The sequence below is a fragment of the Tiliqua scincoides genome, chromosome 7 (genome assembly GCF_035046505.1).
Source record: "Tiliqua scincoides isolate rTilSci1 chromosome 7, rTilSci1.hap2, whole genome shotgun sequence".
Classification (NCBI taxonomy): domain Eukaryota; kingdom Metazoa; phylum Chordata; class Lepidosauria; order Squamata; family Scincidae; genus Tiliqua; species Tiliqua scincoides.
Window position 1 is genome coordinate 45,566,827 of NC_089827.1, and position 27,253 is coordinate 45,594,079.

The 27,253-nt window shown below is 45.3% G+C and overlaps 1 protein-coding gene across 1 annotated transcript in view; it reads right to left on the reverse strand.

Moving 5' to 3' along the window:
• Window positions 1–8,835: 8,835 nt before the first annotated feature.
• The window catches only part of SLC13A4 (solute carrier family 13 member 4), a 60,375-nt gene continuing 41,957 nt past the window's right edge, over window positions 8,836–27,253 (reverse strand). The window contains exons 11-17 of the mRNA XM_066634449.1: window positions 21,887–21,988; window positions 19,593–19,694; window positions 18,498–18,595; window positions 17,466–17,596; window positions 11,415–11,576; window positions 9,975–10,112; window positions 8,836–8,973 (exon numbers count right to left, since the gene is read on the reverse strand). Coding sequence (XP_066490546.1) covers window positions 8,836–8,973; window positions 9,975–10,112; window positions 11,415–11,576; window positions 17,466–17,596; window positions 18,498–18,595; window positions 19,593–19,694; window positions 21,887–21,988 — 871 coding nt within the window. The remainder of the gene's footprint in view (window positions 8,974–9,974; window positions 10,113–11,414; window positions 11,577–17,465; window positions 17,597–18,497; window positions 18,596–19,592; window positions 19,695–21,886; window positions 21,989–27,253) is intronic.

Here is a 27,253-nt window from a genome sequence, read left to right on the forward strand (position 1 = left end):
GATTATTTTTTTCCCTGGACTTATTTGGTAGCACAATTTTACAGTCCTCTTGCACAAATCTATTTGTAACGTATCAAATGTCTGATCAAAAGTTTTCCTTGTTGTACTTAAGTGAGTGCGTTCTGATTTTGAACTTGTCAATTGCACACTGCAAACTGAAGAGAGATGGAAGCTGTCAGAAGAGCTTCAATCTACAGTTCTAGATTCTCCATTTTCTTAAAAATGAGACATGTCCAATCTCACAGAGTGCTAACTGCCTAACCATGGTACTGGTGTATGCTATAACATTTTAATCCTCCATTGACTTGTCTTTCACAGTGTGATGCAATTATAGGGTTACCATGCTGCTGAAACAGTTGACCAGATAAGATTTGAACCCAAGTTTCTGTAATTGACATGCTCATCACTTAATTAACTTTGTTTTGTTAGGCTATATCCACATAAGAAGTTCCCCACTCCTAGTTTGGCTTCGTTCTTGTATCACCCATATCTAGAGGAGTTTGTTTCAGGTGAATAAGATACAGCTTAAGTCTTACCAAACACTATGGGCTTACTTTTGAGAAAAATAAATAACAATATTTTCAAATTATCCATGCTGTAGGATGTAGAATTAGTAAGGGTAGGGTCAGGTGAATATGATGTTTACTGCATCTCTCCACCATCTAGATGAGGGGTGCCCAAACCCCAGCCCGGGGGCCATTTGCGGCCCTCGGGGACTTCCAATCGGCCCGCGGGAAACCCCTGGTCTCCAATGAGCCTCTGACCCTCCTGAGACTTGCTGGAGTCCGTGCTGGCCCGACGCAACTGCTCTCAGAGTGAGGGCAATTGTTCAACCTCTCGCATGAGCTGTGGGATGAGGGCTCCCTCCATTGCTTGCTGTTTCATGTCTGTGATGCAGCAGCGGCAGTTACGGAAAGGCTGACTTTGCTTTGTGCAAGGCCTTTTATAGACCTTGAACTATTGCAAGACCTGCATTCATATCTCTAATATATTCATTTATGTAAATTTATTCAAATTTGAAATTTAAATTAATTCTTTTTTCCCCTGGCACCATGTCAGAGAGATGATGTGGCCCTCCTGCCAAAAGGTTTGCACACCCTAATCTAGATTAAGGATGGTGAAGTAGTAGGTACTTGAACCAAATTTATCTGTGTTATAGTGGCTACCTCAAGAGTGAGGGAGGCTGACCCCATTGTTAATCTGCTTGTTATAGCTAGACCAGGCCTTTAGCACAAAGGAACTGCAGAAATTGTGCTTTGGGTGCTTGAGACCACTGAGGTAACAGACAAAATTTCATGACATGGTTCCAGTAACTAAAGGTCTATAACTATAATATGTGAGTTGATACTTTATTGCCATCTTAATATATGCCAGATCTTCCTAATCAGAACCCTGCCAGATTAGAAGAGAGACTATGAAACTGAAACCTTCATTTCCTATATTGGTTCCATTTTTGATAGTGGAAGACAAGGGTCTGATGACTCTCGTTCTGCCCTGGTCACGCATCCAGGTGGTCAGTGATCATCCATCTGATACTTCAAAGGTCATTAATATCTCTAGATTGGTTTCTCCTGCCGATCCAGCAACAGCGTGAGGAGAGAACGCATGGAAGACTTCCTAACTGTATTGATGCTGGCAACATTGTGGATTATTCTTAATAGAACGTGACTGTTCAGCCATGAACTGCCTCAGGGGCTCCGGCTCCGAATTTTGCCTCGAGGTTGACTCCTGAAGCCTTTTCCATAACTGGATGTAGCCACAAGGCAGTGGAGGTTTGAGATCAGAGTTTTCCTCTCTCAGATGAGCTGCCTTCCCAGGCTAACGAGTCCCACCTACCCGGTGGCTGTTTAGTCGCCTCTTACGACAAGGACAGCCAAACTTAGGGCTTATTCTTATCCCCAGACCCCAGGGGAACAGCCTTGAATGATAACCTTGATAGCCTTGAATGTAAGCAGAACCCTGCTGGACACATATGTATCTTAGCAGTATATATCTTAGCAGTCATTATTGTATTCAGCTGGGCCAAATGTACCATTCACAGTGATTTGATATGCTTAACTTCAGAAGGTCTTATCTGTGTGATAAGCAAGATTAAGATTGTGATGGTAATGCTTTCTTGAAACTGCATTCCACTGAACTTAAGAAGAGCTGTGCTGGATCAGGCCAAAACCAACATTCTTTTTCAAACATGTTTAACAAGATGCCCCAGGTAAACTTAATGAACTTTCCTTTTTCTTGCTCTCCTGCAGCTGGTATTGAGTGGTACACTGCTTCTGAATCTGAAAGTTCACCTTGAGCCATCACAGCTAGTGGCCTTTGATTGACCAATCCTTTTTTATATCCATGAGTATGTATAATCTTTTAAAACTATCAAAGCCACATCTTCTTGCTGAGAATTCTATTAATTCCACAATGTACATGTTTTTTTTTTTTTTGGAGGGGGTTCTCTTCTATTTACTTCCAATCCATTTCACTGGCTGACCCTAGGTTTTAGTAGTATTGCAAAAGATGAAAAAGAAACCTGACATTTTCTTTACACCAGTCATAATTTTATAAACATCTATTAGCCACCACTTTCTGAAATCGTAGGAACTTCTTACAAGTTAGCTTGTTTAGAGATGAATATATCAAATCAAAAGTTCCATCTTTGTACATTCACTAGTGTACCCGGGCGGGGGGGGGGGGTCAGTGGGGGCAAGTGACGTTGGGGAGCACCCCTACAGGAGTAATGCCACCATCCACTGCCCCCCCCCCGCAGCCACTCAGAGAAGTTTCTCTGAGCAGCCACACACTTCTTTCAAAGTGAAAAAAAAGTTTCTCCAAGTGACATGCAACCACTCGGAATGGCCAGGCTGCCTGCTTTTTTTGTTTTGAAAGAAGTGGGTGACCCAACTACTTCTAGTGACTGCAGCCACTAGAACCTTGCAGGAAGTAATTGTGGTGATATCATCATGTCCTCACAATTACTTCCGGGCAGGGGCCTTCTTAGGGGATGGCCCTAGGGCAGCATAAGCCCTAGGAGCCCCATAGTACCACTATTTTCTTGTGATGTTTCTAAGCATCAGTAAGAGTGGGCACTCTCCATAGTGGTAAAATTCATCACAACAAGCCTGAAGCCTCTGAAAGGTGCACTGTGTTTGTATGGTTTCATTGGACCCAATAAAACTTGATGGTAATAAAGCTGTAGATTTTCCTCTGATAATCCAATAATTTATATTTGTAGCCTCAAAACAGATCAAATGCTTAGTCTGGCTTGTAGTTTGGGTTCCCCCCCCCCCTTATTTAAGAAAATGGTAACATTTCTTAAGGCACAACAGTGGCGTTCATATGATGCAGGGCAGAAATCTTGGCAGCCTTCTGTGTCTAGCTGAGACTAGGCTTGTGTATATGCCTTTGCCATCTGGAAATGGTTTAAAGTTTAATGTCTCCTAGTAATTTTTGGATCATCCAATCGAGTGTCCTAAATTACCCCAGGAAGTTCTATTTAAAATTCTTTCCCTTATTTGTTTGTGATTGCTTGTGTTTTGAAGAGGATTTTATTTACTGTTAGTCGCCTAGTTGAATTGCTATTGAAGCAGCTGCTACTTCCTCCCTCCCTGTTTGTCATTGCCAGCTCTGTCTCTTCTTAGGTGAAAATCTCAATGCAGCAAGAAGCAGGCTTTAGAAACATCAAAAACTGTGACATAAATTTGAACAGAAATAAGAGTGGAAATACATATGTGTGTATTGAAGCAGGCATTTTCAATCACTGTGCTGTGGCACACTGGTGTGCCGCGAATGGTCCGCAGGTCTCCCGCAGGAGTTTGAGGAAGGGTCATTTATTAGTAGGACCTTTGGGGGATGTGAGCCCCCCACCAATGGCATGGTATGCCTTGCCACTTGTCAAAAGACTGATGGGGTGCCTTGAAAATTTTAGTACCTTGTCAGTGTGCTGGGAGACAAAAAAGGTTGAAAATCAGTGCCCTGGATAGTCAAGATTCACTCACAGCACCTTTCAATCTATTGTTTTGCCTGTTTCTAATGCCCAGTGGTAGAGAGCTAGTCACTCCTTCAGTTTGGACCATGGGGGTTGGGAGGGAGAGAATTATATGTGCCAGCAATTCCCAAAGTCCTAATTGGTCTTTGGGACCACACTAAGAGTTTATGTGGGCAGGGGGTGCCCCATGGCGCCACAGCAATTGCTCCACATATATAAGCTCCACAGGGTCCCAGGGCCTTATATCTGTACCTGGGAGGTCATGCTGGCTTTGGGGAGGGTCCGGGTGACTCACAGCCCCCTCTGTGAGCCTCCACTCTGCTTGTAATCCGATCTGTAATTGGAGCTCACTTCCAGTTTTCATGTAAAAACCAGAAGTGTGTTCAGATAGCTGATTGGAGCGATTGCAAGCAGTGGGGAGGCATGCAGTGGGGGCTACGAGCCTCCCAGACTCTTCCCAAAACCAGCTTGACCCCCCCCCCAGTAAGGATACAAGCCCCGGGTCCCCGTGGCACTGCGATTGCTGCCGCACCACGGAGCACCCATTTTGGGGTGATATCTCTGGGTGACATTCCCCTTTAACAGGAATGATTCTCTTCTGGTTCCCGTGACCCACCACTTTGGGAACTGTTGATACATGCCATTCCATAGGGTATTTCCACTCTAACCCAGTTCACTGTGACTTAAGTGGAACAGGAACCCCTCCCTCGTGGCTTCATGCAACTCCTGTAATCATGACAAAGATGCAGGACTGAGTAAGTTGCATTATGGCTGTATGCTGTCATGTATGTGATTTACAGCCCAACCTGTACCTGGCTACTGACAGCGGGACTGGCACGTGAATGGTTGGAAACATGCCCTAAGGCTCTTTGCAATGCAAAGGATTGTTTTGCTGGCAGTAAGGCCAGTTTATTTATTTATTTAGCGTATGGCATATAATACATGGACTTATATATCAGTTAGACTAGATCAAATGTCCATGTCCAGTTCATGCAGCCATTCAAGGACAGAGTTACCTTCAAAGCAAAAATCAGACCATGAGCCAGTATATGCCCTCAATTTGCAGCCAGACACATGGTTTGGTGGCCAGTAAGGCCAGTACTGACTTGCCTTTGCTAGTCAGAGGCCTGTGCCTGCTGGAACAGATAGGTGCTCCGCTGGGGAGGGCAGGAACAGAGGCCACGGCTACAGCTGTATCCTATCTCCCTACCTGGGCTCAGAAGCCTGACACGCAGCAGCTCACATTCAAGCCAGTGATATTTCTGGTGTACGTTCAAGTAGTCTCATTCTGGTTGCTGGGGCTTTACCTGAGGTAAGGGAATAAATGTCCACGTACCCTGAGAGGACCTACAGCAGCTGCAAGTCCTGCGCTGGATATGGTGGGCTGCCCATTGATTTTTTTTTAATCCTTTGAATAGACTGAAAAGGTGCCCTAATAAATCAGGCTGCAGATTGTAAAAGCTGAATAAATTATATAAGTACTTAAAAGAAAAAGAGAAAACTGCAGATCACAATTATCCTCTTAAAAGAGCCATGTCTCCTCTTTAACTTAAAGAGAAAAGAATGTTTTTTTTTTTCTGAAATTACACCTGCTAGGAGTAAATGTGTGCATCATCTAAAAACAGAAAATGTTTTGGTTTAAAAAAAACAAACAGTAAAAAGACCCAAACTCATGCAAGTAGTTGATAAACTGGTCTATTTTGTACCCATCTGAAACAGCATTTAGCTAGGAGGATACTATGGTATTAGCCATACCTGTGGGAGTCCAAGATGCACATGCTGCTGGAGTAGCATGGGAAGAGGTGAGCCTCTTCCTCACTTAGGCCGCAATCCTAACCACACTTTCCTGAGAGTAAGCCCCATTGAACAAAATAGGACTTACTTCTGAGTAGAGCTGGCTAGGATTCTGCCCTTAAACATGAAACACTAAGCCAGCCCTTTGCTCATGTTGCTCTGTCATTTGCTACTCACCTGGGAAAAAGCAGTGGTTGCTGTTTGAATACCCTGAAATAAAAAGGCATGCCCATCTCTGTTAACATAAAGACCACAAGACTATCGAAGGCTGAATAATTTATTTTACTGGCAAGCGACTTGGACAGCAAAAACATTTTCACTAGCAACAGAAGGTTATTTTTCTTAAGTCTACTAAAAAAAACCCTAAAAAAAACAGGTCTTGGTATAATAACTGTGATTAACATGGATATCTAATTTCTGTACAGATCCAAAATTTTCAGAATACATAAGTTGTGAAAACAATGTGGATATTGTTGATGAGAAGTTGTCAGACTGGGTGCTGTGTGTCTGAGAGGTCCAAATGCCTTTGTGAGGCCAATTTGATCCTCAAGATTGCTTGCCAAGGGGTCATTCGGAGGCTGCCTCCTTTGGGCTCATGGCATGGAGGTCACATTTGCATGGAGGCAGTGGAAACTCTGTGTGGGCTAGAACTCCTGTGTTAGCAGACAGCACTCCAAAAAGTAGAAGCGAACAGTGCTTCAATACCGCCGCAGCTTTGACTGTCCATCCCTTCATATGGGGATATACAGTGGGTGCTCTTTTTCTGTTGATTTGGAACCCATGGATTTGACCCACCGGGGGTTCCAAACCAGTGACTGGAGGACCCACAGATTAATCCACAGACTGACTTTTTTTTCTTTTTCTGAAGTGTGGGTCCAGTACAAGTCGGCCATGTGCGACCTCCCCACAACTCATAGTGCCTACTAGAGCTTTTTAGCAGGCACTTCAAGTTTTTGCAAATGCTGTAAAATTTGCACTTCCTGTGCCTGCTAAAAGTCTCTGGTAGGCATTCTGAGTTGCAGGAAGATCACGTGTAACCTCCCTGAGCTTCAGAATAAAGTTCTGACTGTGGATTCCATTATCTGCGGTTTTCTGCATCAGTGGAGGTTCCAGGAACAGAACTGCTGAGGACCAACTACTAGCTTAGGCTCATCTTGTATACATTTTGACCTTCAAATGGCCGTTTCCTATCAGGCTGTTATCCACACAGCAGCATCCTCTACTCATAGTAAAAGTACCGAAAGCATCTTGACTACAGGCAGGTGTAAAAGCCATTCCTTGTATGGTGATATTCAAGAAGCCAACCGTGTGGGCTGCTCAGCTAAGGTTAGACTCATACTGTTCCTCAGCTGCTGAAATAGGTCTCTGGGTCTTCCAGGAGCGTTTTTGGTCAAATTTGATTTGCAAATCCAAAACTTTTATTTTGATGTTTTTAAGTCATAGAGTAATTCAACCTATTCTGTGCTTGCTGGTCCTGAGAGCCCAACGTGTATGGCAAGTAGCTTGCTTTCTGCACTCATCAGAATCATAAGGTTGGAAGTGATTCACAAGGTCATCTAGTCCAACCCACTGCCTGTAGTAGGCAGTCCTCCTGGAGCATCTCCAGCATCTTGAGCTTCTGCTTGGAGATCTCCAGCAAGGCAGAATCCACCACCTCCCTTGGAAATCTGTTCCACTGCCAGACCGCCCTGACCATCAATAATTTTTTCCTGATGTTCAGTCAGCCTCTCTTGCAGTTTGTACTCATTGGATCTAGTCTGACTCACAGACAGGCCTGTAGTCAGGACTCTAGGGGTGGGCTGACTTTTTTCAAGAAGGGAGGGGTTTGAAAGAAGCAGTCATCATCAATTTTTTTTTTTAAATCCCTGGAAGCCAAGAAGCACCACAGACCTGATTCCATGCTTTCTTCCAAGAGAAAAGGTTCTCCCCAACTTCAAACAGCAGCAATTTTTTTTAATACCTGAAAGGCAAAACCCTACCATGATTTTTCCAAGCAAAAACATTTACCTCCAACCCTCCAAGCAGCAGTACCTTTGTAGTAATTAGCATATTCCACAGTAGGAGAAATAGCACACCCCCCCCCCCCCAACAGCACAAGAAGAAATGTCTCCCGACTTTCCTTGTGGCTGCTCTCGGCCAGCCCTGCTGTTCATGTGCTCTGGACCGTGTTCTTTCTCCCCAGCCATCCGGACTGCATTCTGCCTCTGCACCAGCCTTCCCGGCCATCAGAGGTCCTTTCCCCCTCCAATATTTTCAAAAATGTGAGAGTGGACAAACTGCTGACTCAGGTTGGGGAATGCCCACCCTGACACCCCTCTAGCTACGGCCCTGCTCACAGAGGCAGTTGAGAACTAATTAGTTCCTTCTTCCGAACGACAGCCCTTCAGATGCTATCATATCCTGTCTTAGCCTTCTCTTCTGTATCTTTCCCCAAGATGCTTCTTGAGTCATATTGTAGCGCCAGACCATGAAGAGAGCCTTCTATTTTTTTTTCTGTACCATGAAGAGAGCCTTCTAAAAGGGTGTCCTTTTCGCGGAACCATTGGGTTGCTATGCAGTCATTCCTCTTCTATAGAACATATGGATGATCAGATGGTCTCTCCTTAAACAGTAAATAATTCCCTATACAATTTTCTATATATATTTTTTTAAAAAATGTATATATACATATAGATACATCCTTTAAAACAAATGTTAAATGTGGAACTGGCCATTGTTAAACTGCTGTGAGTTGGGTTCATGTATTTGGTACTACATATTCCCCATCAAGTAAAGGAGAAAGATGAAGTTAGATGTTCTGTACAACAATAACAGAAATTATGGGGAAGGACCAGTAGATATCAAAGCAAATCCATCCTATTAGTTTCGAACGAGACAAGAGTAATGCAAGTTACTTTTTTCCTTCAGTACTAGATTGAGTTATGATCCTTGGAGAACCTCCAACAAGAGTCACTTCTTGAATTCTGAACTATATACACTCAAGTTTCTTCCAATCTTGATTGTGCAATTTCAATAAAATACATTGATCCTACTTGCTGTGGTTTAGCAAGTTCTGTCCCTGCCAACTATGATGGACCCGTGACGTTGCTGACTATGGCCCAGTCTGGAAACGTATTCAGTTGGAAGAGGCTAATTCCCCAAGTATTGATGGCCACCATTACAACTATGAGGCCAATCAGATTGACACCAAAGCCAGCTTTGACCTGTTAATAAAAGCAAAGAGACATGGGTAAGTAAAAACTATTTCTTGAGTAGATGAAGCCACTTCATAAAAAGGGTGTTGTCATGTCCCAATTCCCTGACCAGAGGTGGAGACAAAGAATAAGCTGCCTTATGCTGAGAGTTACCATTGGTACCTGTAATATAATACTGGCAAACTGGCTTGCCAGGGTCTTTGGCAGATTTTTCAGAGCACTTAGTGGGAGTTGCCAGGGAATGAACCTGGCAACTTATATGCCAAGCATGAGTTCTGTCACTGAATTGCCAAAGCCACCTTCCTCTCAACATAGACCAAAGGAAATCTTAAACCTGGGACTATCTGCACAGAAAGCTGCAAACTCTGAACCATCAGTGAAACAGTCAAAAATTCTGGCGATAACTGAACTAAGGTCCTCCAGCATATAAATACTATATTACAGCCCACAGCCCAAGTGTTGGGTCAAAACACCACATATACAGAGCTATATCTTTTCAGTATTATACAGCTTCCTAGTACCTTGTGCTCTAGAATCTATCCCAGTGATTTTCAATCTTTTTTGACTTACAGCGCACTGACAAGGTACTAAAATTGTCAAGGCACATCATCAGTTTTTTGACAATTGACAAGGCACATCGTGCTGTTGGGGGGAAGTTCACATCCCCATTGGCCCTACTGACAAATGACCCTCTCTCAAACTCGTGGCACACCTGCAGACCATTCATGGCACACCATTGTGCCACGGCACAGTGGTTGAAAATGGCTGATCTATCCCATTGCTCTTTGTTCTTTCCTCGGGTGTTTCATATCCATTCTGAAATCAAAATCTCACCCCATGATCGACGTGATCAATTTCAAAGTATCCAGTTTCAAAATTGGAGTGAATATTAAGTTCCAATTGCACTGCAAAAACTGCAGCAATGTTCACCTATTATTATGATAGATGCATGGAGGTGGAGCTCAGCATTCAGTGCATTCGGTCATGGGTTCCTGTCGCATAATGCTTACCATATCTTTAATCTGACAGTGCCCATAATTGAAGACAATGGCATTTGGAGGGTTGCCCACTGGTAGCATCACAGCGAAAGAAATTCCCATGGTGACAGGGATCAGGGTGTACAGAGGGTTGATTTGCAGGGTCTCTGACTAGAGAGAGAGAGAAAGAGGGGTGGATATGTATGTAGCTGAAAAAGAAAACACCCTAACAATATTTTAATTCCTTAGAGGAAGCCATAACTTTGAACCCTCCTTCACTGCTGTGTCTTATTCCAAGGAAGCCATAATAACAAAATTCTCATAAAAATATCTTATGTTTTTAAGGGGAGTAAGATGGTGGAAATCCTGCAGTGGTTTATGAGATAATCACACATTGCAGTGTTGAAGAAGCGAAGCCACACTAGAATAAAATCTTTGGTATTGGATTGAGGAAGAAGATTCCTCATAGGATCACATGTTACTCCTGATTGAAAAATCCATACCAGAGCAATAATTTTAAACATCTTGAATTGGGGAAGATGTTTTATTGATAATCCTTTTTCCTGCGCTAGTTGGTATTTCCTGAATACACCGTCTTAGTACTATACCTTCATTTTGAACATTGCAAATCCAGACATACTAAAGTGTAAACATCTACAAAGGAAAACAAATTAACAAAGACAGATTTTCATTTGGGTTGGTGTAGAATGCAAAATAAAACAGCACACTAAAGACCAGGGGTGTGTTTGAGTCACTGAGCCAGCGTTGCAAGTTGAGTCCTGAGTCAGTGACCCTGTGACTCACGAGTCATAGCATACAACCCTTGCAGCTCGACCCATGAGAAATTTAGAATCTTTTGAGTCAAGTCTCGAGGCATTTTGAGAAACAAGTCAAACCGCGAATCAAGGCTTCCCTGAGCAAAACTTCAGAGCCTCTCCAAAAAACCACCTTAAACCTTCCTTTTCCCTTCAAACCCCCCCCCCCCCGGACCATGCCTCCTGGAACCACCTACCCTCCCACCATGTCTCCTGCTGTTATCAGAATGAATGCTGGCTTCTGGATCGCTCACGAGGTCTTCAGTGCAATGAGGAAATGACAGGGGAAAAAGGTAAGCTAGAACACACACAAGTTATGAACTCATGATACCTCAAGTCATTTTGACTCAAGTCATTTTGAGTTCCAACTCTTAGCATCACTGGCATCTTCTATAATGCAAACAAATTTACAGTTCCACCACAGTGCTTGTTGGAGAAATTCCCATTGTACAGCTCTAAGTGGTTTCATAGTTTTACTGGGAGCTAGTGCCTTAGGAGGGAGTGCAAAGAACCAGTGGTGAACTTCTGCATCAACTCAAGGAGAAGGGGATGCCCATGCACCAATGTTGGGAGCTCTGGGTTCAGTTCTACATCCAATGCAACATAACTGGATTTTCTACTTCTATATCTTCTACAAAGTCTCGAGGTCTATACTCACCATACTGCATAAAATAGGCAAGAAGATTGTGATGGTGGCTGGGTTACTAACAAATTCTGTTACTATGGACACCAGGATGCAGGCCAGCAGGGTCACAGCCCATGAGGGAAGGCTACTCAGGGACAACATTTGCTTCCCAATCCATGTGGAAAGGCCAGAGGTCTGCAGGAAGAGACGTTGGTGGGGAGAAAAATATTAAGTGATGTATCCACTTGCAGCACTAACAGTGATTGCATAATGGTGATTATTATAGCTAAAGCCATCAAAGAAGCAATTTCAGAGTATATGTTCATTGAGTTGTCACTGGGGCATTTGGAAAATAAGAGAACAAGAGGGAAGGAGAGAAGGAAACTGCTCAGAGGGAAATAACTTGTGTAGCACAGCATGAATGAGAGGGAGATGAAGAGAATGTGACTTGAATTAAATGAATGTTCTTTTAGGGCCGCACTACATAAGCATCAGCAGAACCAGGATTGAGCTCCCCCCACCCCTTTTTGGGGCAATTTAAAAGTTAAGGGGGTGGGTAAGCATTTAGATCAATGCCACAGTACTGGAGGATTTTTTAGCCCTCTCCTTGCTATTTTACTGAAAACAACCCTGATTTTTCACCTTGTTGGGGAGAATGTGCAAATTTATTTATTTATACAGGTATTTATATACCGCCTTTCTTTGGTCATCAGATTTCTCCTCAGACTTTAATCCAAGGCGGTTTACATAGGCAGGCTGTTCTAAACCCCCCCGTAGGGATTTTTACAATTGAACAGTTCTAGTCTTTCATAGAACTCCTCCTTCCAGCTGGATTCCTTCCCAGTCTGGCCTCTCTCTGGTTCTTTGCCTCCCATGCTCCACTTGACAGCAACTCCTCTCTGCCACCAGCTGAGGGTCAGCTCATCAGTATATCAGCCTGTCATCAGTTCTCAGGTACTTCCGGTTGTTTCGAACTGGCAGCCTCAGATCTTCAGGCATACAAGGCGGCAGCACTACCAGCTGAGCCAGACCTCCTGCTATTACCATATACCATACAGTATCTGTCTCATATACCATACAGTATCCCTTCTCCAGGGGATGGGCCCGTATCCGAGCGCACTCGGGATACTCCTCGGTGGGAGGGGGGTCGGGGGCTTCTTGTAGTGGGGGATTCGATTATTAGAAACATAGAGAGGGGGGTTTGCGACGGATGTGAAGACCGCATGGTGACTTGCCTGCCTGGTGCGAAGGTTGCGGACATCACTTCTCGTCTAGACAGGCTAGTAGACAGTGCTGGGGGAGAGGTAGCGGCTGTGGTGTATGTCGGCACCAATGACGTGGGCAAGTGTAGCTGGGAGGTCCTGGAGGCCAAATTTAGGCTTTTAGGCAGGAAGCTGAAAGCCAGGACCTCAAAGGTAGCGTTCTCTGAAGTGCTACCTGTTCCACGCGCAGGGCCAGCTAGGCAGGCGGAGATCAGGGGTTTCAATGCGTGGATGAGATGGTGGTGTAGGGAGGAGGGTTTAGATTCGTTAGGCACTGGGGAACTTTTTGGGACAAGCGGGGCCTGTACAAGAGGGACGGGCTCCATTTGAACCAGAATGGAACCAGACTGCTGGCGCATAACATTAAAAAGGTGGCAGAGCAGCTTTTAAACTGATCCCTGGGGGAAGGCCGACAGGAGCCGAGGGTCATCCGGTTCGGGACTCCTCATCCCTATGGGATGAGGATGGGGAGGTTAGAGAACAACAAGACAAAGGCAGAGTAGGAGAAGAAATTGGGAAAGGTAGGGTGATGGGATGTGATAGACGGTTTGGCACAATGAGAGGATGCGGGGACAAAGGAGCGAATAAGCAGCGCATCCTGGGGCATTCTGTGTATAAATGCTTTTATGCGAATGCCCGAAGTCTACGAGCAAAGATGGGAGAACTGGAATGTCTGGTGACAAGGGAAAATATTGACATAGTGGGCATAACGGAAACCTGGTGGAATGCGGAGAATCAGTGGGATACTGCAATCCCGGGCTATAAACTCTACAGAAGGGACAGGCAGGGGTGTGTTGGAGGTGGGGTGGCTGTTTATGTTAAGGAAGGGATAGAATCCAGCAAAGTAGAGATTGAAGGTGGGTCCGACTCCACCGTAGAATCTCTGTGGGTTAAATTACCAGGCTTGTGCAGCGATGTAATACTGGGGGCATGCTATCGTCCTCCAGACCAGAAATCGGATGGGGACCTTGAAATGAGGAAACAGATCAGGGAGGTGACAAGGAGGGACAGGGTTGTAATCATGGGGAACTTCAATTATCCTCATATTGACTGGGTCAATTTGTGTTCTGGTAACGATAAGGAAACCAGATTTCTTGACGCGCTAAATGACTGTGGCTTAGATCAGCTAATCACGGAGCCCACCAGAGGACAGGTGACTCTGGATTTAATATTGTGCGGTACGCAGGACCTGGTTAGAGATGTAAACGTTACAGAGCCTTTGGGGAACAGTGATCATGCTGCGATCCGTTTTGACGTGCACGTTGGGGGAAGAATACCAGGCAAATCTCTAACAAAAACCCTTGACTTCCGACAGGCGGACTTCCCTCAAATGAGGAGGCTGGTTAGAAGGAGGTTGAAAGGGAGGGTAAAAAGAGTCCAGTCTCTCCAGAGTGCATGGAGGCTGCTTAAAACAACAGTAATAGAGGCCCAGCAGAGGTGTATACCGCAAAGAAAGAAGGGTTCCACTAAATCCAGGAGGGTGCCCACATGGCTAACCAGCCAAGTTAGAGAGGCTGTGAAGGGCAAGGAAGCTTCCTTCCGTAAATGGAAGACTTGCCCTAATGAGGAGAATAAAAAGGAACATAAACTGTGGCAAAAGAAATGTAAGAAGGTGATACTGGAGGCCAAGCGAGACTATGAGGAACGCATGGCCGGCAACATTAAGGGGAATAATAAAAGCTTCTTCAAATATGTTAGAAGCAGGAAACCCGCCAGAGAAGCGGTTGGCCCTCTGGATGGTGAGGGAGGGGAAGGGGAGATAAAAGGAGACTTAGAGATGGCAGAGAAATTAAATGAGTTCTTTGCATCTGTCTTCACGGCAGAAGACCTCGGGCAGATACCACTGCCCGAACGGCCCCTCCTGACCAAGGAGTTAAGTCAGACAGAGGTTAAAAGAGAAGATGTTTCAGACCTCATTGATAAATTAAAGATCAATAAGTCACCGGGCCCTGATGGCATCCACCCAAGGGTTATTAAGGAATTGAAGAATGAAGTTGCAGATCTCTTGACTAAGGTATGCAACTTGTCCCTCAAAACGGCCATGGTGCCAGAAGATTGGAAGATAGCAAATGTCACGCCTATTTTTAAAAAGGGAAAGAGGGGGGACCCGGGAAACTATAGGCCGGTCAGCCTAACATCCATACCGGGTAAGATGGTGGAATGCCTCATCAAAGATAGGATCTCAAAACACATAGACAAACAGGCCTTGCTGAGGGAGAGTCAGCATGGGTTCTGTAAGGGTAAGTCTTGCCTCACAAACCTTATAGAATTCTTTGAAAAGGTCAACAGGCATGTGGATGCGGGAGAACCCGTGGACATTATATATCTGGACTTTCAGAAGGCGTTTGACATGGTCCCTCACCAAAGGCTACTGAAAAAACTCCACAGTTAGGGAATTAGAGGACAGGTCCTCTCATGGATTGAGAACTGGTTGGAGGCCAGGAAGCAGAGAGTGGGTGTCAATGGGCAATTTTCACAATGGAGAGAGGTGAAAAGTGGTGTGCCCCAAGGATCTGTCCTGGGACCAGTGCTTTTCAACCTCTTCATAAATGACCTGGAGACAGGGTTGAGCAGTGAAGTGGCTAAGTTTGCAGATGACACCAAACTTTTCCGAGTGGTAAAGACCAGAAGTGATTGTGAGGAGCTCCAGAAGGATCTCTCCAGACTGGCAGAATGGGCAGCAAAATGGCAGATGCGCTTCAATGTCAGTAAGTGTAAAGTCATGCACATTGGGGCAAAAAATCAAAACTTTAGATATAGGCTGATGGGTTCTGAGCTGTCTGTGACAGATCAGGAGAGAGATCTTGGGGTGGTGGTGGACAGGTCGATGAAAGTGTCGACCCAATGTGCGGCGGCAGTGAAGAAGGCCAATTCTATGCTTGGGATCATTAGGAAGTGTATTGAGAACAAAACGGCTAGTTGTACAAATCTATGGTAAGGCCACACCTGAAGTATTGTGTCCAGTTCTGGTCGCCGCATCTCAAAAAAGACATAGTGGAAATGGAAAAGGTGCAAAAGAGAGCAACTAAGGTGATTACGGGGCTGGGGCACCTTCCTTATGAGGAAAGGCTACGGTGTTTGGGCCTCTTCAGCCTAGAAAAGAGACGCTTGAGGGGGGAAGTGATTGAGACATACAAAATTATGCAGGGAATGGACAGAGTGGATAGGGAGATGCTCTTTACACTCTCACATAATACCAGAACCAGGGGACATCCACTAAAATTGAGAGTTGGGCGGGTTAGGACAGACAAAAGAAAATATTTCTTTACTCAGCGTGTGGTCGGTCTGTGGAATTCCTTGCCACAGAATGTGGTGCTAGCGTCTAGGCTAGACGCCTTTAAAAGGGGATTGGACGAGTTTCTGGAGGAAAAATCCATTATGGGGTACAAGCCATGATGTGTATGCGCAACCTCCTGATTTTAGAAATGGGTTATGTCAGAATGCCAGATGCAGGGGAGGGCACCAGGATGAGGTCTCTTGTTATCTGGTGTGCTCCCTGGGCATTTGGTGGGTCGCTGTGAGATACAGGAAGCTGGACTAGATGGGCCTATGGCCTGATCCAGTGGGGCTGTTCTTATGTTCTTATGTTCTGTTTCCCTGTGCAGTAAACAGCAGGTCCAGAAGGGTGATTCAGATCAAGGAAATGGTGTGGGGAGGGGTAGGATAGTGCAGTGGCAGTCCTGGTGGTTCTCCTGCCAGGGGCCGCCCCCTCATTTGCCACCCCAACCCAGAAGGAATTGTGGTGGTATCATCACCACAATTACTTTTGCGCTGCTTCCTCCTTTCCCACTTTGGAAAAAAAGGGGAGAGGAAGGAGGCAGCCCAGCTTCATTGGAGCTGTTTTGTGCCTAGGAGTTGATTGCTGCCTGCCTCCTGGAAGCTGCACTTCCAGCCACATCACAAAGCTCTGATGGAGCTTAATAAAATCCTTTTCGTACTGCTTAGCGGCAGTACGAAAGGCTCCATTGGAGTTAGACATGGCCAAGAACTGCATCAACACTGGCTGCAGGAGCACAGCAACTGTTGATGTGGTTCTCTGCTGATCTGAGGGCCACCCTCCTCTCCTCCACTATAAAGAAATGGGAGAAGAAGAGGGTGGCCCTCAGATTGGTGTGGAACCACAACGACAGTGGCTGTGGAAGTGTAGCCATTGTTTGTGTGGTTCCAGATTGCGCCAACAAAACCAGTGGGGGGAAGTGGGTTGCAGTGCTGCTCCCATCAAGCCTGGCACCTGGGGCTTTTGCCCCTGTTGTCCCCCTGGGTATGCAATTGGGATAGTGTGTAGAGCGTAGGGCAGGGGTGTCAAACATAAGGCCCAGGGGCCAAATGTGGCCCGAGGAAGCTTTTTATCTGGCCATCAGTCTCTCAGCTACTGAACAGTGCTAAGGAGTTACTGCTGAAACGGCAGCCAGCATGAAAATGGGGCTCTCCCATATCTTGAAATATGTTCAAGATTTGCCCATTTTCTCTTCTGTCATTTGCAGCTAATGAGTTCCTAAGTGAGAAAAAGTGCTTATTTTTGGTTATGACCTGTTTAATGACATCACTTCCGGCCCTCAACAGGCATGATGAATGCTATTCGGCCCTCTGTATGAAATGAGTTTGACATTCCTTGCGTAGGGCAAGGGTAGGGAACAGTTAGCCCCATGGCTCTGAATTGGGATGCCCAGCAATGCATTTACCCTAGGAAGATCTTGATGTGGGCGTCCTGCTGTCTCATCTAGCTGCAATCGTATAGAAAGCATCATTTTGACTAAGATTAAAGATATTTCAATTTGTGGGTTCTACACAGTGGGTGTTAACTTATATGTACTTGTATCACCTTGCATCCAGCTGCTAAAGCATAACCTCCTCCAACCAGAACTACAATCTCCCAGGGCATTGTTTTCTGGAAGTCCTTCCAGGTGATGATAGGTCCGGCAAATTTGTCATCTGTAGAATTTGTAACATCTCCTGCACCGAAATAAAGGTGAAAGGAAAAGGTTGCTATTACTTCTTTAATTATTTGGAAAACCCTGTTGTGTAAGCCCAGGTTGCTGTTGTGAATACATTGTTAAGGATCTCTCTCTCTCTCATACACACACACACACACACACACACACACACACACACACACACCTCTTAAATAATACAAAAATGACAATACAAACATCTAAAATCTTATCCATTTTCAAAATGTTTCAATAGCACTGATCAATACTTAGAGCCTGCAAACACTTGAAGACACTCAGAAAAAGGTGGACTTTTCTCCTGCATCCCTACAACAGGCCAAGATTTCCCCCTTAAGGGCACACATACGTTCTATTCAAGTTCATGTGCAACTTCTGGTCCTATTCAATTGTAACAAAGCAGGAAAACTCTGAGATGAGGAAGAGGTTAAGTCTAAGTTGGCCCTTGGGGTGCCAGGAGATGCAAAGAATGGGATGTCCTAAACATAGTTGCCTGGGGAAAAAATCCCACTGAACTCAATGGGGTTTGCCACAAAGTAGACATGCATTGGATTGCACTGTGTTCTGAAGCAGAGATATAGGGCAAATGCCATTACTTACTTACTTACTTACTTATTTATTTATTTATTTATTTATTTATCTATTTATTTATTTATTTTTCACATTTTTATACCGCCCTTCCTCCAAAGAGCTCAGGGCGGTTTACACAGCTGCTCCTCCCCTCTTTCTTGTACTCACAACAACCCTGTGAGGTAGGTGAGGCCGAGAGAAAGTGACTGGCCCAAGGTCACCCAGGAAGCTTTGTGGCTGAGGGGGGATTTGAACCTGGGTCATCCAGGTCTAAGTCCACCTCCCAAACCACTACACCACCCTGGCTCTCATTATACATGTCAAGTTCCTCATACCTTTCTCCTTCTTTCTAAAGCATGGTTTCTTTGCTGGAATCAAGAAGAGAAGGAACCCAAGGAAAACAGAGACTGTGGCATCCGTCCGATAACCTTTCCTGAAGGAGAGACACATGTGTTGTGTTACAGTAGGCAGCGGTGACAGGCAGCAGCGAGAAGCATGAACTGGCTACTGCATTTCCTCTCCATGGCTTGTCACAATGCCTTTTGGCTTGCTGCTTCTGCTTTGCCTTGCTAGCTTGTTCTTGGTACATCCTTATCCTCCCCCCCACATTGTTGTGTATTTTGATCCTGCTTGCTGGAGGAGGAACTCATTTCAAGGGCCCAGTGATTTCTGATTGGCTCCCTTAAATCAGTGATTTCTGATTGGCTCCCTAAATTTATTAGCTCCCAATAAATTGCTCTAAAAGAGCAAAGAATTCATGGTCAGAAACTCCCAGATACTTGTTACCAATTTCTGTCTTTAGGGAAGAGAGTGATATAATCATAGTAGCAATGCTACTTATTAATTATACTACTTACTACTAATACTAACCTGCCCTGGAGCAAGCAGGCCGGAGGGCCTGCGCTGCATCCAAGGCAGGATTGGGGCTGCAAGCGGCTCAGCCCGGGGCAAGGGGAATTGCTTCCCCTTACCCAGGGCAAAGCCGCAGCAGCCCCAATGGGACTACTCGGATCTATGCCACCTCAAGAGGTAGCGCAAATCTGAGCATTCTGGGACTGTCCTGGGCTGCTCAGAAAGGGGGTTAGGATCCGGCATAACCGCCAGATCCTAGACCCGCCTCCCACTCATTGCCCGCCTGTCCCCGGGAACACCCGCCTCCTGCCCTCCCCCGCCCCAAAACACCTCCTCCCCCCTCCCCACAACCCCCGACCCCTGCATTGGCCAAGCTCAGCCAGCGCAACCTACCTGCCTCCTGGGGCCTGCATTGGAATGGAGAGACTAACCCCACTTAGGTCGTTGTGAAAGTGCTTTACGGCACTTAGTTCTATTACATATTTATGGATCACTTTCCCTAAGTGCTCAGAGAGAGTCAGGCATATTCTGTCGTTAAAGCTGGTAACAACTTTGTGAGTTATGAAGTAGGAACTTACTTTTCAAATAATGATGACCAGCCTGGTACAAATCCAGGCTCCCTTGTAAACCAGAGCAGAGTCATCAGGATGAAAAAGAAGGCAGTCACCATCTCGGGATAACTGGAAATGAAAGGGTAAAAATTGAAAAGGAAGATAACGGCAAAGACCATGCTCATTATTGATTGATTTATCTGGCCATTTGCAAGGCATCTTTTCACCTCCTAAGAGGCCCTCAAGGCCATTGTAAAAATTATAAAGCACAAAACAATCAATTAAAAACCACCAAGTACTGAAAACTACTAAAAAACCCACCAGTAACATAACGCATAATAAAAAGGGAAACTATATCAACAAAAAGAGGGAGAGCTCAATCAGATGCTTGCAAAAGAAAAAAAAATTGCCATCAAGAGGCAGAAGGATACTATTGAGGGGGCCAACCAAGACTCCAGGGGAAGATGTTCCAAAGCTTGGGGGTTGCAACTGAAAAGACTCTATTACAGCACTTCCATCACACTTTCAATGGAGGAAGATCATGGAGCAGGGCAGAGCTGATGACTGAAGTGGACAAGTGGATGGGAAGAAATAATCCATGTTCCTACACACAAGACACCACAAAGACCCCCATGCCATAGTATTTTTACACATTGTAGCTTCTGGATGTTCTTCAAGACCCCTGCAAACTGAGCAAAGAGGCACTTATCATGAGGCTCTCATCTTACATCTAGCAAGGGTAGAGTAACTGTCCCTTTTCAACACATCACAGTGCCTTTCTAGTGGCTGTTTGCTGGTGTTTCTTCTGCATCATTTTAGATTGCAAGTCTTTTGGGGACAGGGAGCCATTTAGTTATTTTGATTTTCTCTCTAAACTGCTTTGTGAACTTTTTATTTTTTGGTTGAAAAGCGGTACATGAATATTTTTAATAATAAATGCAGCCCCCTGTAGAGCTCATTGTAACAATCCAGTTTGATTGTAATTAAAGCATTTGTTACACTGGCCAGATGCGCTTTCTCAGAAAGGGCTGCAATTGGAGAACCAGTTAAAATTTCACAAAAGTTCCCTTTAATTTGTATCCCGGCCCTGAGCTGCTGTGTTTCAGTTTAAGATTGAATTTCAGCACGTAAGCAAACACATACACACCAAATATAACAATTTCATAACAGCCCTGTATCTCAGTAGAGAGCACTTACGGTGCAGAAAACCTAAACCCCATCAGGTGATGGTCTGTCTGTGACAAGGGATTTAATGTACCCTTCCCAATCTATAAACCACCTCTGTCCTGATCAGACACAAACACCAAATTGAGTGTGTGCATGCATAGCAATTCCATTAGTTCCACTTGAACTGTGCAAGTCAGCATCTCCGTTGTCTTTCTTGCTGTGATGTTCCCTGCTCTGAACTCCAAGTCCAACTTTGAGAAAGGGGGAACAGTTGGGTCAGATCACCCAATCCTAGGCCATGACACCAGGCTTGATGACTCCACAGAGCAACATTCCAGAACAGAAGAGCCTGAAACCAGCACGTACTGAACCATAGACCCTTGAGGAATGAGCACCTGTCACATCAGTGGTGTGGCTAAGGGGCTACAGGCCGCACCCGGAGACAAACATGGGGCTGTGTGACACCACTCCTCTTCTTCTTAGCATTGTTCCTGTGCTATGGTGGGGTGTGTGACACCACTACTGACCAAAATGGTTAAAATCTTGATATTTTAAAATAATACTACCATACTATACATCATTTGATGCGTCATTTCATACGGAATGCAATGGAGCAAACTGCGTCAAAATATCTCTATTCTATCAAAAGTTATAGCCTCAAAACCAGCAGGGGTGGGGTGATGGTGCATCCACACATGCATTGCCTGGGGCACTGACCTGCACACTGTGTGGGAGGAGGTTCCTCATGGGAGTAACATGCTGGCCTCCTGCACCGGGCGACACAAACTCCAGTGATGCCACTTTGCCACATTCAGAAACTGTAAGTGCTTGAGCCTGCACATCAGTGCCAGGAATGGGCCAAGAAGAACGCGATGGACCCACAGAGAAGTGTAACACTCTGGTCAGAGGCTGCCCCTTTTAACTCTCTCTGGCCAGGAGGTGGAGCTGGGAGGGGTAGTCTCGGCCAGGATGTATTTAAGGCCCCCTTCCTCTTCTGAGTCTTTGTTCACTTGGAGCTCTCCAGAGTTCTGCAACTCCAACTTGCTGTGCCACACTACACCTGGGCCACCTTGTGCTTAAAATAAGACAACCTGCTATTCCCTGAGCCACAGTTGGGGGTACAAGAAGCAGGACCTCCAGTTCGTAAGCCTTACCTGATCTTTCCCAGTTTCTCATATTCTTCTTGGATTTTCCTCTCAGACATCTCTTCCCGTTTGGTCTTCTTCTTCTTGCTTACAGAACATGTTTCTTTAAAGCTGAGAATAATTTGAAGCATGGACAGAGGTAATTAATTAAATTACATAACTGAGGCTTGAGCTGCATCACCAAGACTTCAATTTCACAGTTCACCTTGAAATGCACATGTGAGATTCAGCTCATGGGGGGGAAAAGTAACTCATCTCACCTCATTCAGGCTTTTTTTGAGGCTGTTCAGAGCCCTGTGCTCCGTGCCCCAATCCAGGCTACTTCTTGGTGACATTTTTCTTCCTCTTTGCCTCAGCTTCAGTTGCCCTTTAGGCAGTGGCGTTGCTGGGGAGTGTGGGTTACATTGGGTGATGTTGTTGTTGTTGTTGTTGTTGTTGTTGTTGGTGTGTGTGTGTGTGTGTGTGTGTGTGTGTGTGTGTGTGTGTGTGACATCACTACTGACCAAAATTTTTAAAATCTTGGTATTTTTAAATATTACCATCATGTTATATATCATTCGATGTGCAATTTCATGCAGAACGCAGTGAAACAAACCACGTTGAAGTATCTCTATTATATCAAATGTTAGAGCCAGAAAACCAGTGGGTGTGGGGCAGTGGGTCATCACCATGCCCACTTCCCAGGGCATTGCCTTGCCCACTACATGGGAGGAGGTCCATAATGGAGGTGACGCGCTGGCCTCCCGCACCCAGGTGTCGCAAACCCTAGTGATGCCGCTGCCTTTTGGATATTCAGGCTGGCTGTAGTAACCCTTGAGATTTGTTTGATAATGCCACGATGCTATATATCTGATATGGTGAGATCACAGATATTTGTAAACAAAACTCTTGTGGGTCAAAAGGGCCATTAAGATATGTGAGAACAAATGCCTATGCGACATTACTGTGAGAACAAATGCGTCTAAAGCATAGCAAAGCAAAAAAAAGAACAAAATGCTTGCTGAGTAGCATCAACAGCAAGGGAGGCATAAGGCTGTTCAACAATATGACAGCAACATGTACCTGTTCGGTGCAAATGAACTAGGTTAGTAATATTAGCTCAGTGCTGAGTTGGGTTGTTAAATAAAGACTTGCAGAAGAAGACGTGAAGTTGCATGGCCCACTCCATTGACTTGGCTAGGAGGACCACCTGCCACTGGGCGAGAGAGAGCCTCTGATCATACCTTTACTTTTCATGCTTTCCCCTTATATTTCAAGGGAGCAGGTTTTGTTGAAATCAGTGACTTTGGTTTCACCTACTGAACACAATGTCAGGGCAAGCACAAGTCAAATAAATGGAACTGGCACAAGAGCGTGGTACAAGAGCAAATATAAAAACATAAGAAGAGCCCCGCTGGATCAGGCCATACGCCCACCTAGTCCAGCTTCCTGTATTTCACAGTGGCCCACCAAATGCCTCAGTGAGCACACAAGACGACAAGAGACCTGCGACCTGGTGCCCTCCCTTGCATCTGGCATTCTGACGTAGCCCATTTCTAAAATCAGGAGGTTGCACATACCCATTATGGCTTGTAACCTGTAATGGATTTTTCCTCCAGAAACTTGTCCAATCTTTTAAAGACATCCAGGCCAGATGTCGTTACCACAGACTGTGGCAAGGAGTTCCACAGACTAACCACACACTGAGTAAAGAAATATTTTCTTTCATCTGTCCTAACCCTCCCAACACTGAGATTATAATATTACATATTACATAATCTGAGATTATATTTCTTTTCCTTCGAACAAAACCCATCGTACCTCCAAAGCTAAGTAAGCACTGATGTCAACATTTCTGTAGCTCTAAACACATGAGCCCCAAAAAGAGTGCTTTGGCCTAAGATCAGCTGTGTCTCCCAACAGTCTAAGCCATAACTGAGTCAAAACTTCAGATGAACAAATCAGTCTGCCTCCAATGACCAAGGCCCAATTCTATTGAGGGCCTGCGCCAGCAGAATGTACATTCCACCGGTGCCTGCTGCCATAAAAGTGCCGTAAAGTGCATTGCAGTAGGAGGCATACTGGTGGGAAGGCAGGAGCCTTCCTGCTGGTGCAGAGACAGAGGTCCACCAGAGCACATATGTCCAGTGCAGGGGTCAGGGAAGGGCAGCGAGGGAGCTGAAGGGGGTGGGATAGATGGGGATGGGCAGGTATGAGCAGATTGGTCTCGGGAAGGGGCGGGATTGGTGGTGCCGGCATGCACTGAATCCCAAAGCCCTTCCTGGGCTGATCTGTCTGCATGGATCAACTCAGATTTGCACCAGCTATATCACTGGCACAGGTCTGAGCTGACCCATTGAGGCTGCTGGCTTACCCTGGACAAGTGGACAAATGTCCCCTTACTCTGAGAAGGCCTCCAGCAGTCAAAAATCCCTGTGGAATGGAGCCTAGCTGGTGCAGGTGCCACCGCATCCCCACATGGGGATTTAGGTTGAAAGTCTAAATCCCTATCTGCAGATGCCAGGGATTGCCCCCAGGACATCCTGCATGCACAGTATGTATTCTACGATGAACTACAACCCTGCTCTTAAATCACTGTCCATCTCAGCAAGAGGTAATCAGAAATGTCCTGGTCCCTCCTAGAGCATTTACAGACAAGTACAAGCAAGCTGTAAATCACTGGAAGCTCCTGAAATGTAGAAGGTGAAGCCCCCAAAACATCTTTCTCTTCCATGACAGGTGTGCACATTTTCTGCTTCTCTTCAAGCAAGGCAATAACAAGTACATTACATGGTTGAATGGCTTTAGAGCTCTTCTCTCTCTATATGCATATCAAGGGCAGGCCTTGAGATCAAGGAGAAAATCTTTGTGGAGTCATCAAGACTGGGCACCCTCCTTTAATGGAAGGGGTCGTGCATTGTCCCCTGGCTTTTGCTCTCATGTTGCTTAACATCAGTGGCATAGCTAAAGGGGGTGCAAAGCACCAAGTTTTGTAGGGAGCCTCACAGCAGCTTGCATGTGGTCCCTCCCATTCCCCTTCAGAGGCATTCCAGGTGGTAGGAGGAAAACAGAGGCATAAGTCTCTGCTTTGCTCCTACCGCCTGGAATGGTTCAGAAGGGAAGGGGTAGGGGCTGCTTGCATGCTACAGTGAGGCTCACTGCAAAACTTTTAGTGCTTTGCACCCCATGCTTACCACTGCTTACCATTCCTTTGCGCACCCCTGCACGCCACTGCTTACCATTCCTTTGTCAACCACAGTGGAAGTTTGATGGAAAAGAGTGCATAAAAGTATCTTTCAGATGAATGATAGTGTGATGGAAGTACAAGGGCTACTGAAGTATTTTAAAGACTGGATCACACTAGGCAGTACCCCCCACATGACTGCCTTGGGGGCTTGTGGGTCTGCTGAACACAAGAGCACTTATGAGGAGGCACTGTTTTTATGATGTGGTGCCTTGTGTGGGGGGGGGGCGCGGCAGATAAATATGCAGAAATCATGATTTGCAAAACTGGCGGCAGCCCTTTACTCCGCAAATACAATGACACTTCTGTCATCCTGCAAGCTCCTGAAAGTGGAAAAAGTTTGGGAAAATAGATTGGTCTTGAAATTGCCACTTGAGGGAGGTGCAGGGGGTGATTTGTACCTAGGCCCAGGAGAAAAAATGGAGCCCAGGAGCCAAAGGAGAGGACACAGTAATTGCCCGGGATCTTACATTTTCTGATCTCACCCGAACTTGCTGCCCACGTGGGATGCTGGGGGCACTACTGTGGACATGGTAGCGGCTGCTGCCACAAGCCATATGCACTGGGCTAAAGAATGCATACATGACACTCCTTTACACTGTGTTAAATCTGGAGGAAACTGGCCTGCTACAGTAGCTCTTTGGTTTGTGGATCTGCTTACCATGAAGGAGTGTAGAGATGTAAATTTTCATACACAAAGGACACTTTCCATTTTAGTGTGACCCTAAATACGATGATGCTAATTTTCTGTAATGGTTTTCTACATTTAAAAGTTTTTAGAAAGACTCAGGAGTGCATTTGGTTTTCCATATTACTGTGTTTTGCCGGGCACCATGTGGGCAGGTAGACCTGGTCTCTGCACCAGGAAGACCTGAACTCAAAGACTATTCTGGCTAGTCTGGCTCAAAGACTATTGCCATCCTCCCCCCCACACTGTTCCCCCCCTCCCCCTCCCCCGCTTTTGAGAAGGGACCTAAAAGAAACTTTGTACCCCCTGATAAAATTCCTCTCAAAGGCCCTGGGTGCAGATAGAGAAAATGAACAGAAGCACAAGAGACACCAGCATGGTTTAATGAAGAGGTTTGGTACCAGAATGTAGATCACTGGAAGATGCATAGGAACTACATAAAGAATGGAGACAAACAGGGACAATAATGTGCAGCTGTGTCAACATAAGATGTAGACTTTTTGAAATGGACATAAGGAAAAGGAAGCCAAAGCGAGGAGGAAAGAAGAGCACCGTCATATGGATAAAAGAAACCTAACTTTAGAAATGGACTCTCAATAATTGGCTTGGGTCTGGTGACTCCTGGCTTAGTTAAAATGGCCATTGGCTCTTTTGCATCTTTCCTTCCCCTTGGCTATAAAGATAGTTCGGCACCAAATTTCTAGTCTAAAACACACTGGAGTGAACAGGAGGCAGAACTTAATGAGCCTCAGAATTTGCTCATGTTTCATAATGCATTGCTAATGCTTTAGCTTTAATTCTCATATGAATAAAAAAAAAACAACTGATGCTGAATACTTAGAACTGCAACTTAATGCTCTTTGTGAAAGCATTGTGGATCATGTTAGGACTTGTTACAGGATTATAAATTACTTCTGATTTCTTATAGCCCATTTTTATTAGGAAACAGAAGGCTCAGGAGATTGACGGATCAAAGCACAAGGAGCAGTTCCATGTTCAAAGCTAGATAAGGCCAGAGGCAACCAGAGGCTGCTGCCATCTTCCAGCCAGAACCAGTCCTAAGCTAGATTAAACGTGCAACATGGCCCAGTGTGGAGGGGTGGAGGTATTTGTTAACTAATAGTGTATGGGGGGGGGGGCTTTCATTGACTTTCAGGGGAAAAGTTTATAAAATTAAGGGCACAATCATAACCAGGTCTACTCAGAAGTTCTGTTTTGTTCAATAGGGAAACACTCTCAGGAAAGTGTGGTTAGGATTGGAGTATGTGGGAGGGGTGTGATTGTGATCAAAACCATGAGGGGGAGAATGCACTTTGTCCCCCACATACCTGTTGCAGTTTCATTAGGTTTTGCCACACCCTTGTACTATCAGTCAATCAATGAATCAATCAAACCAAGCAAACAAACACCTTACCTCACATCGGGCCACATTTAGGACCTAATACCCTAACACCAGTCTTGCAGA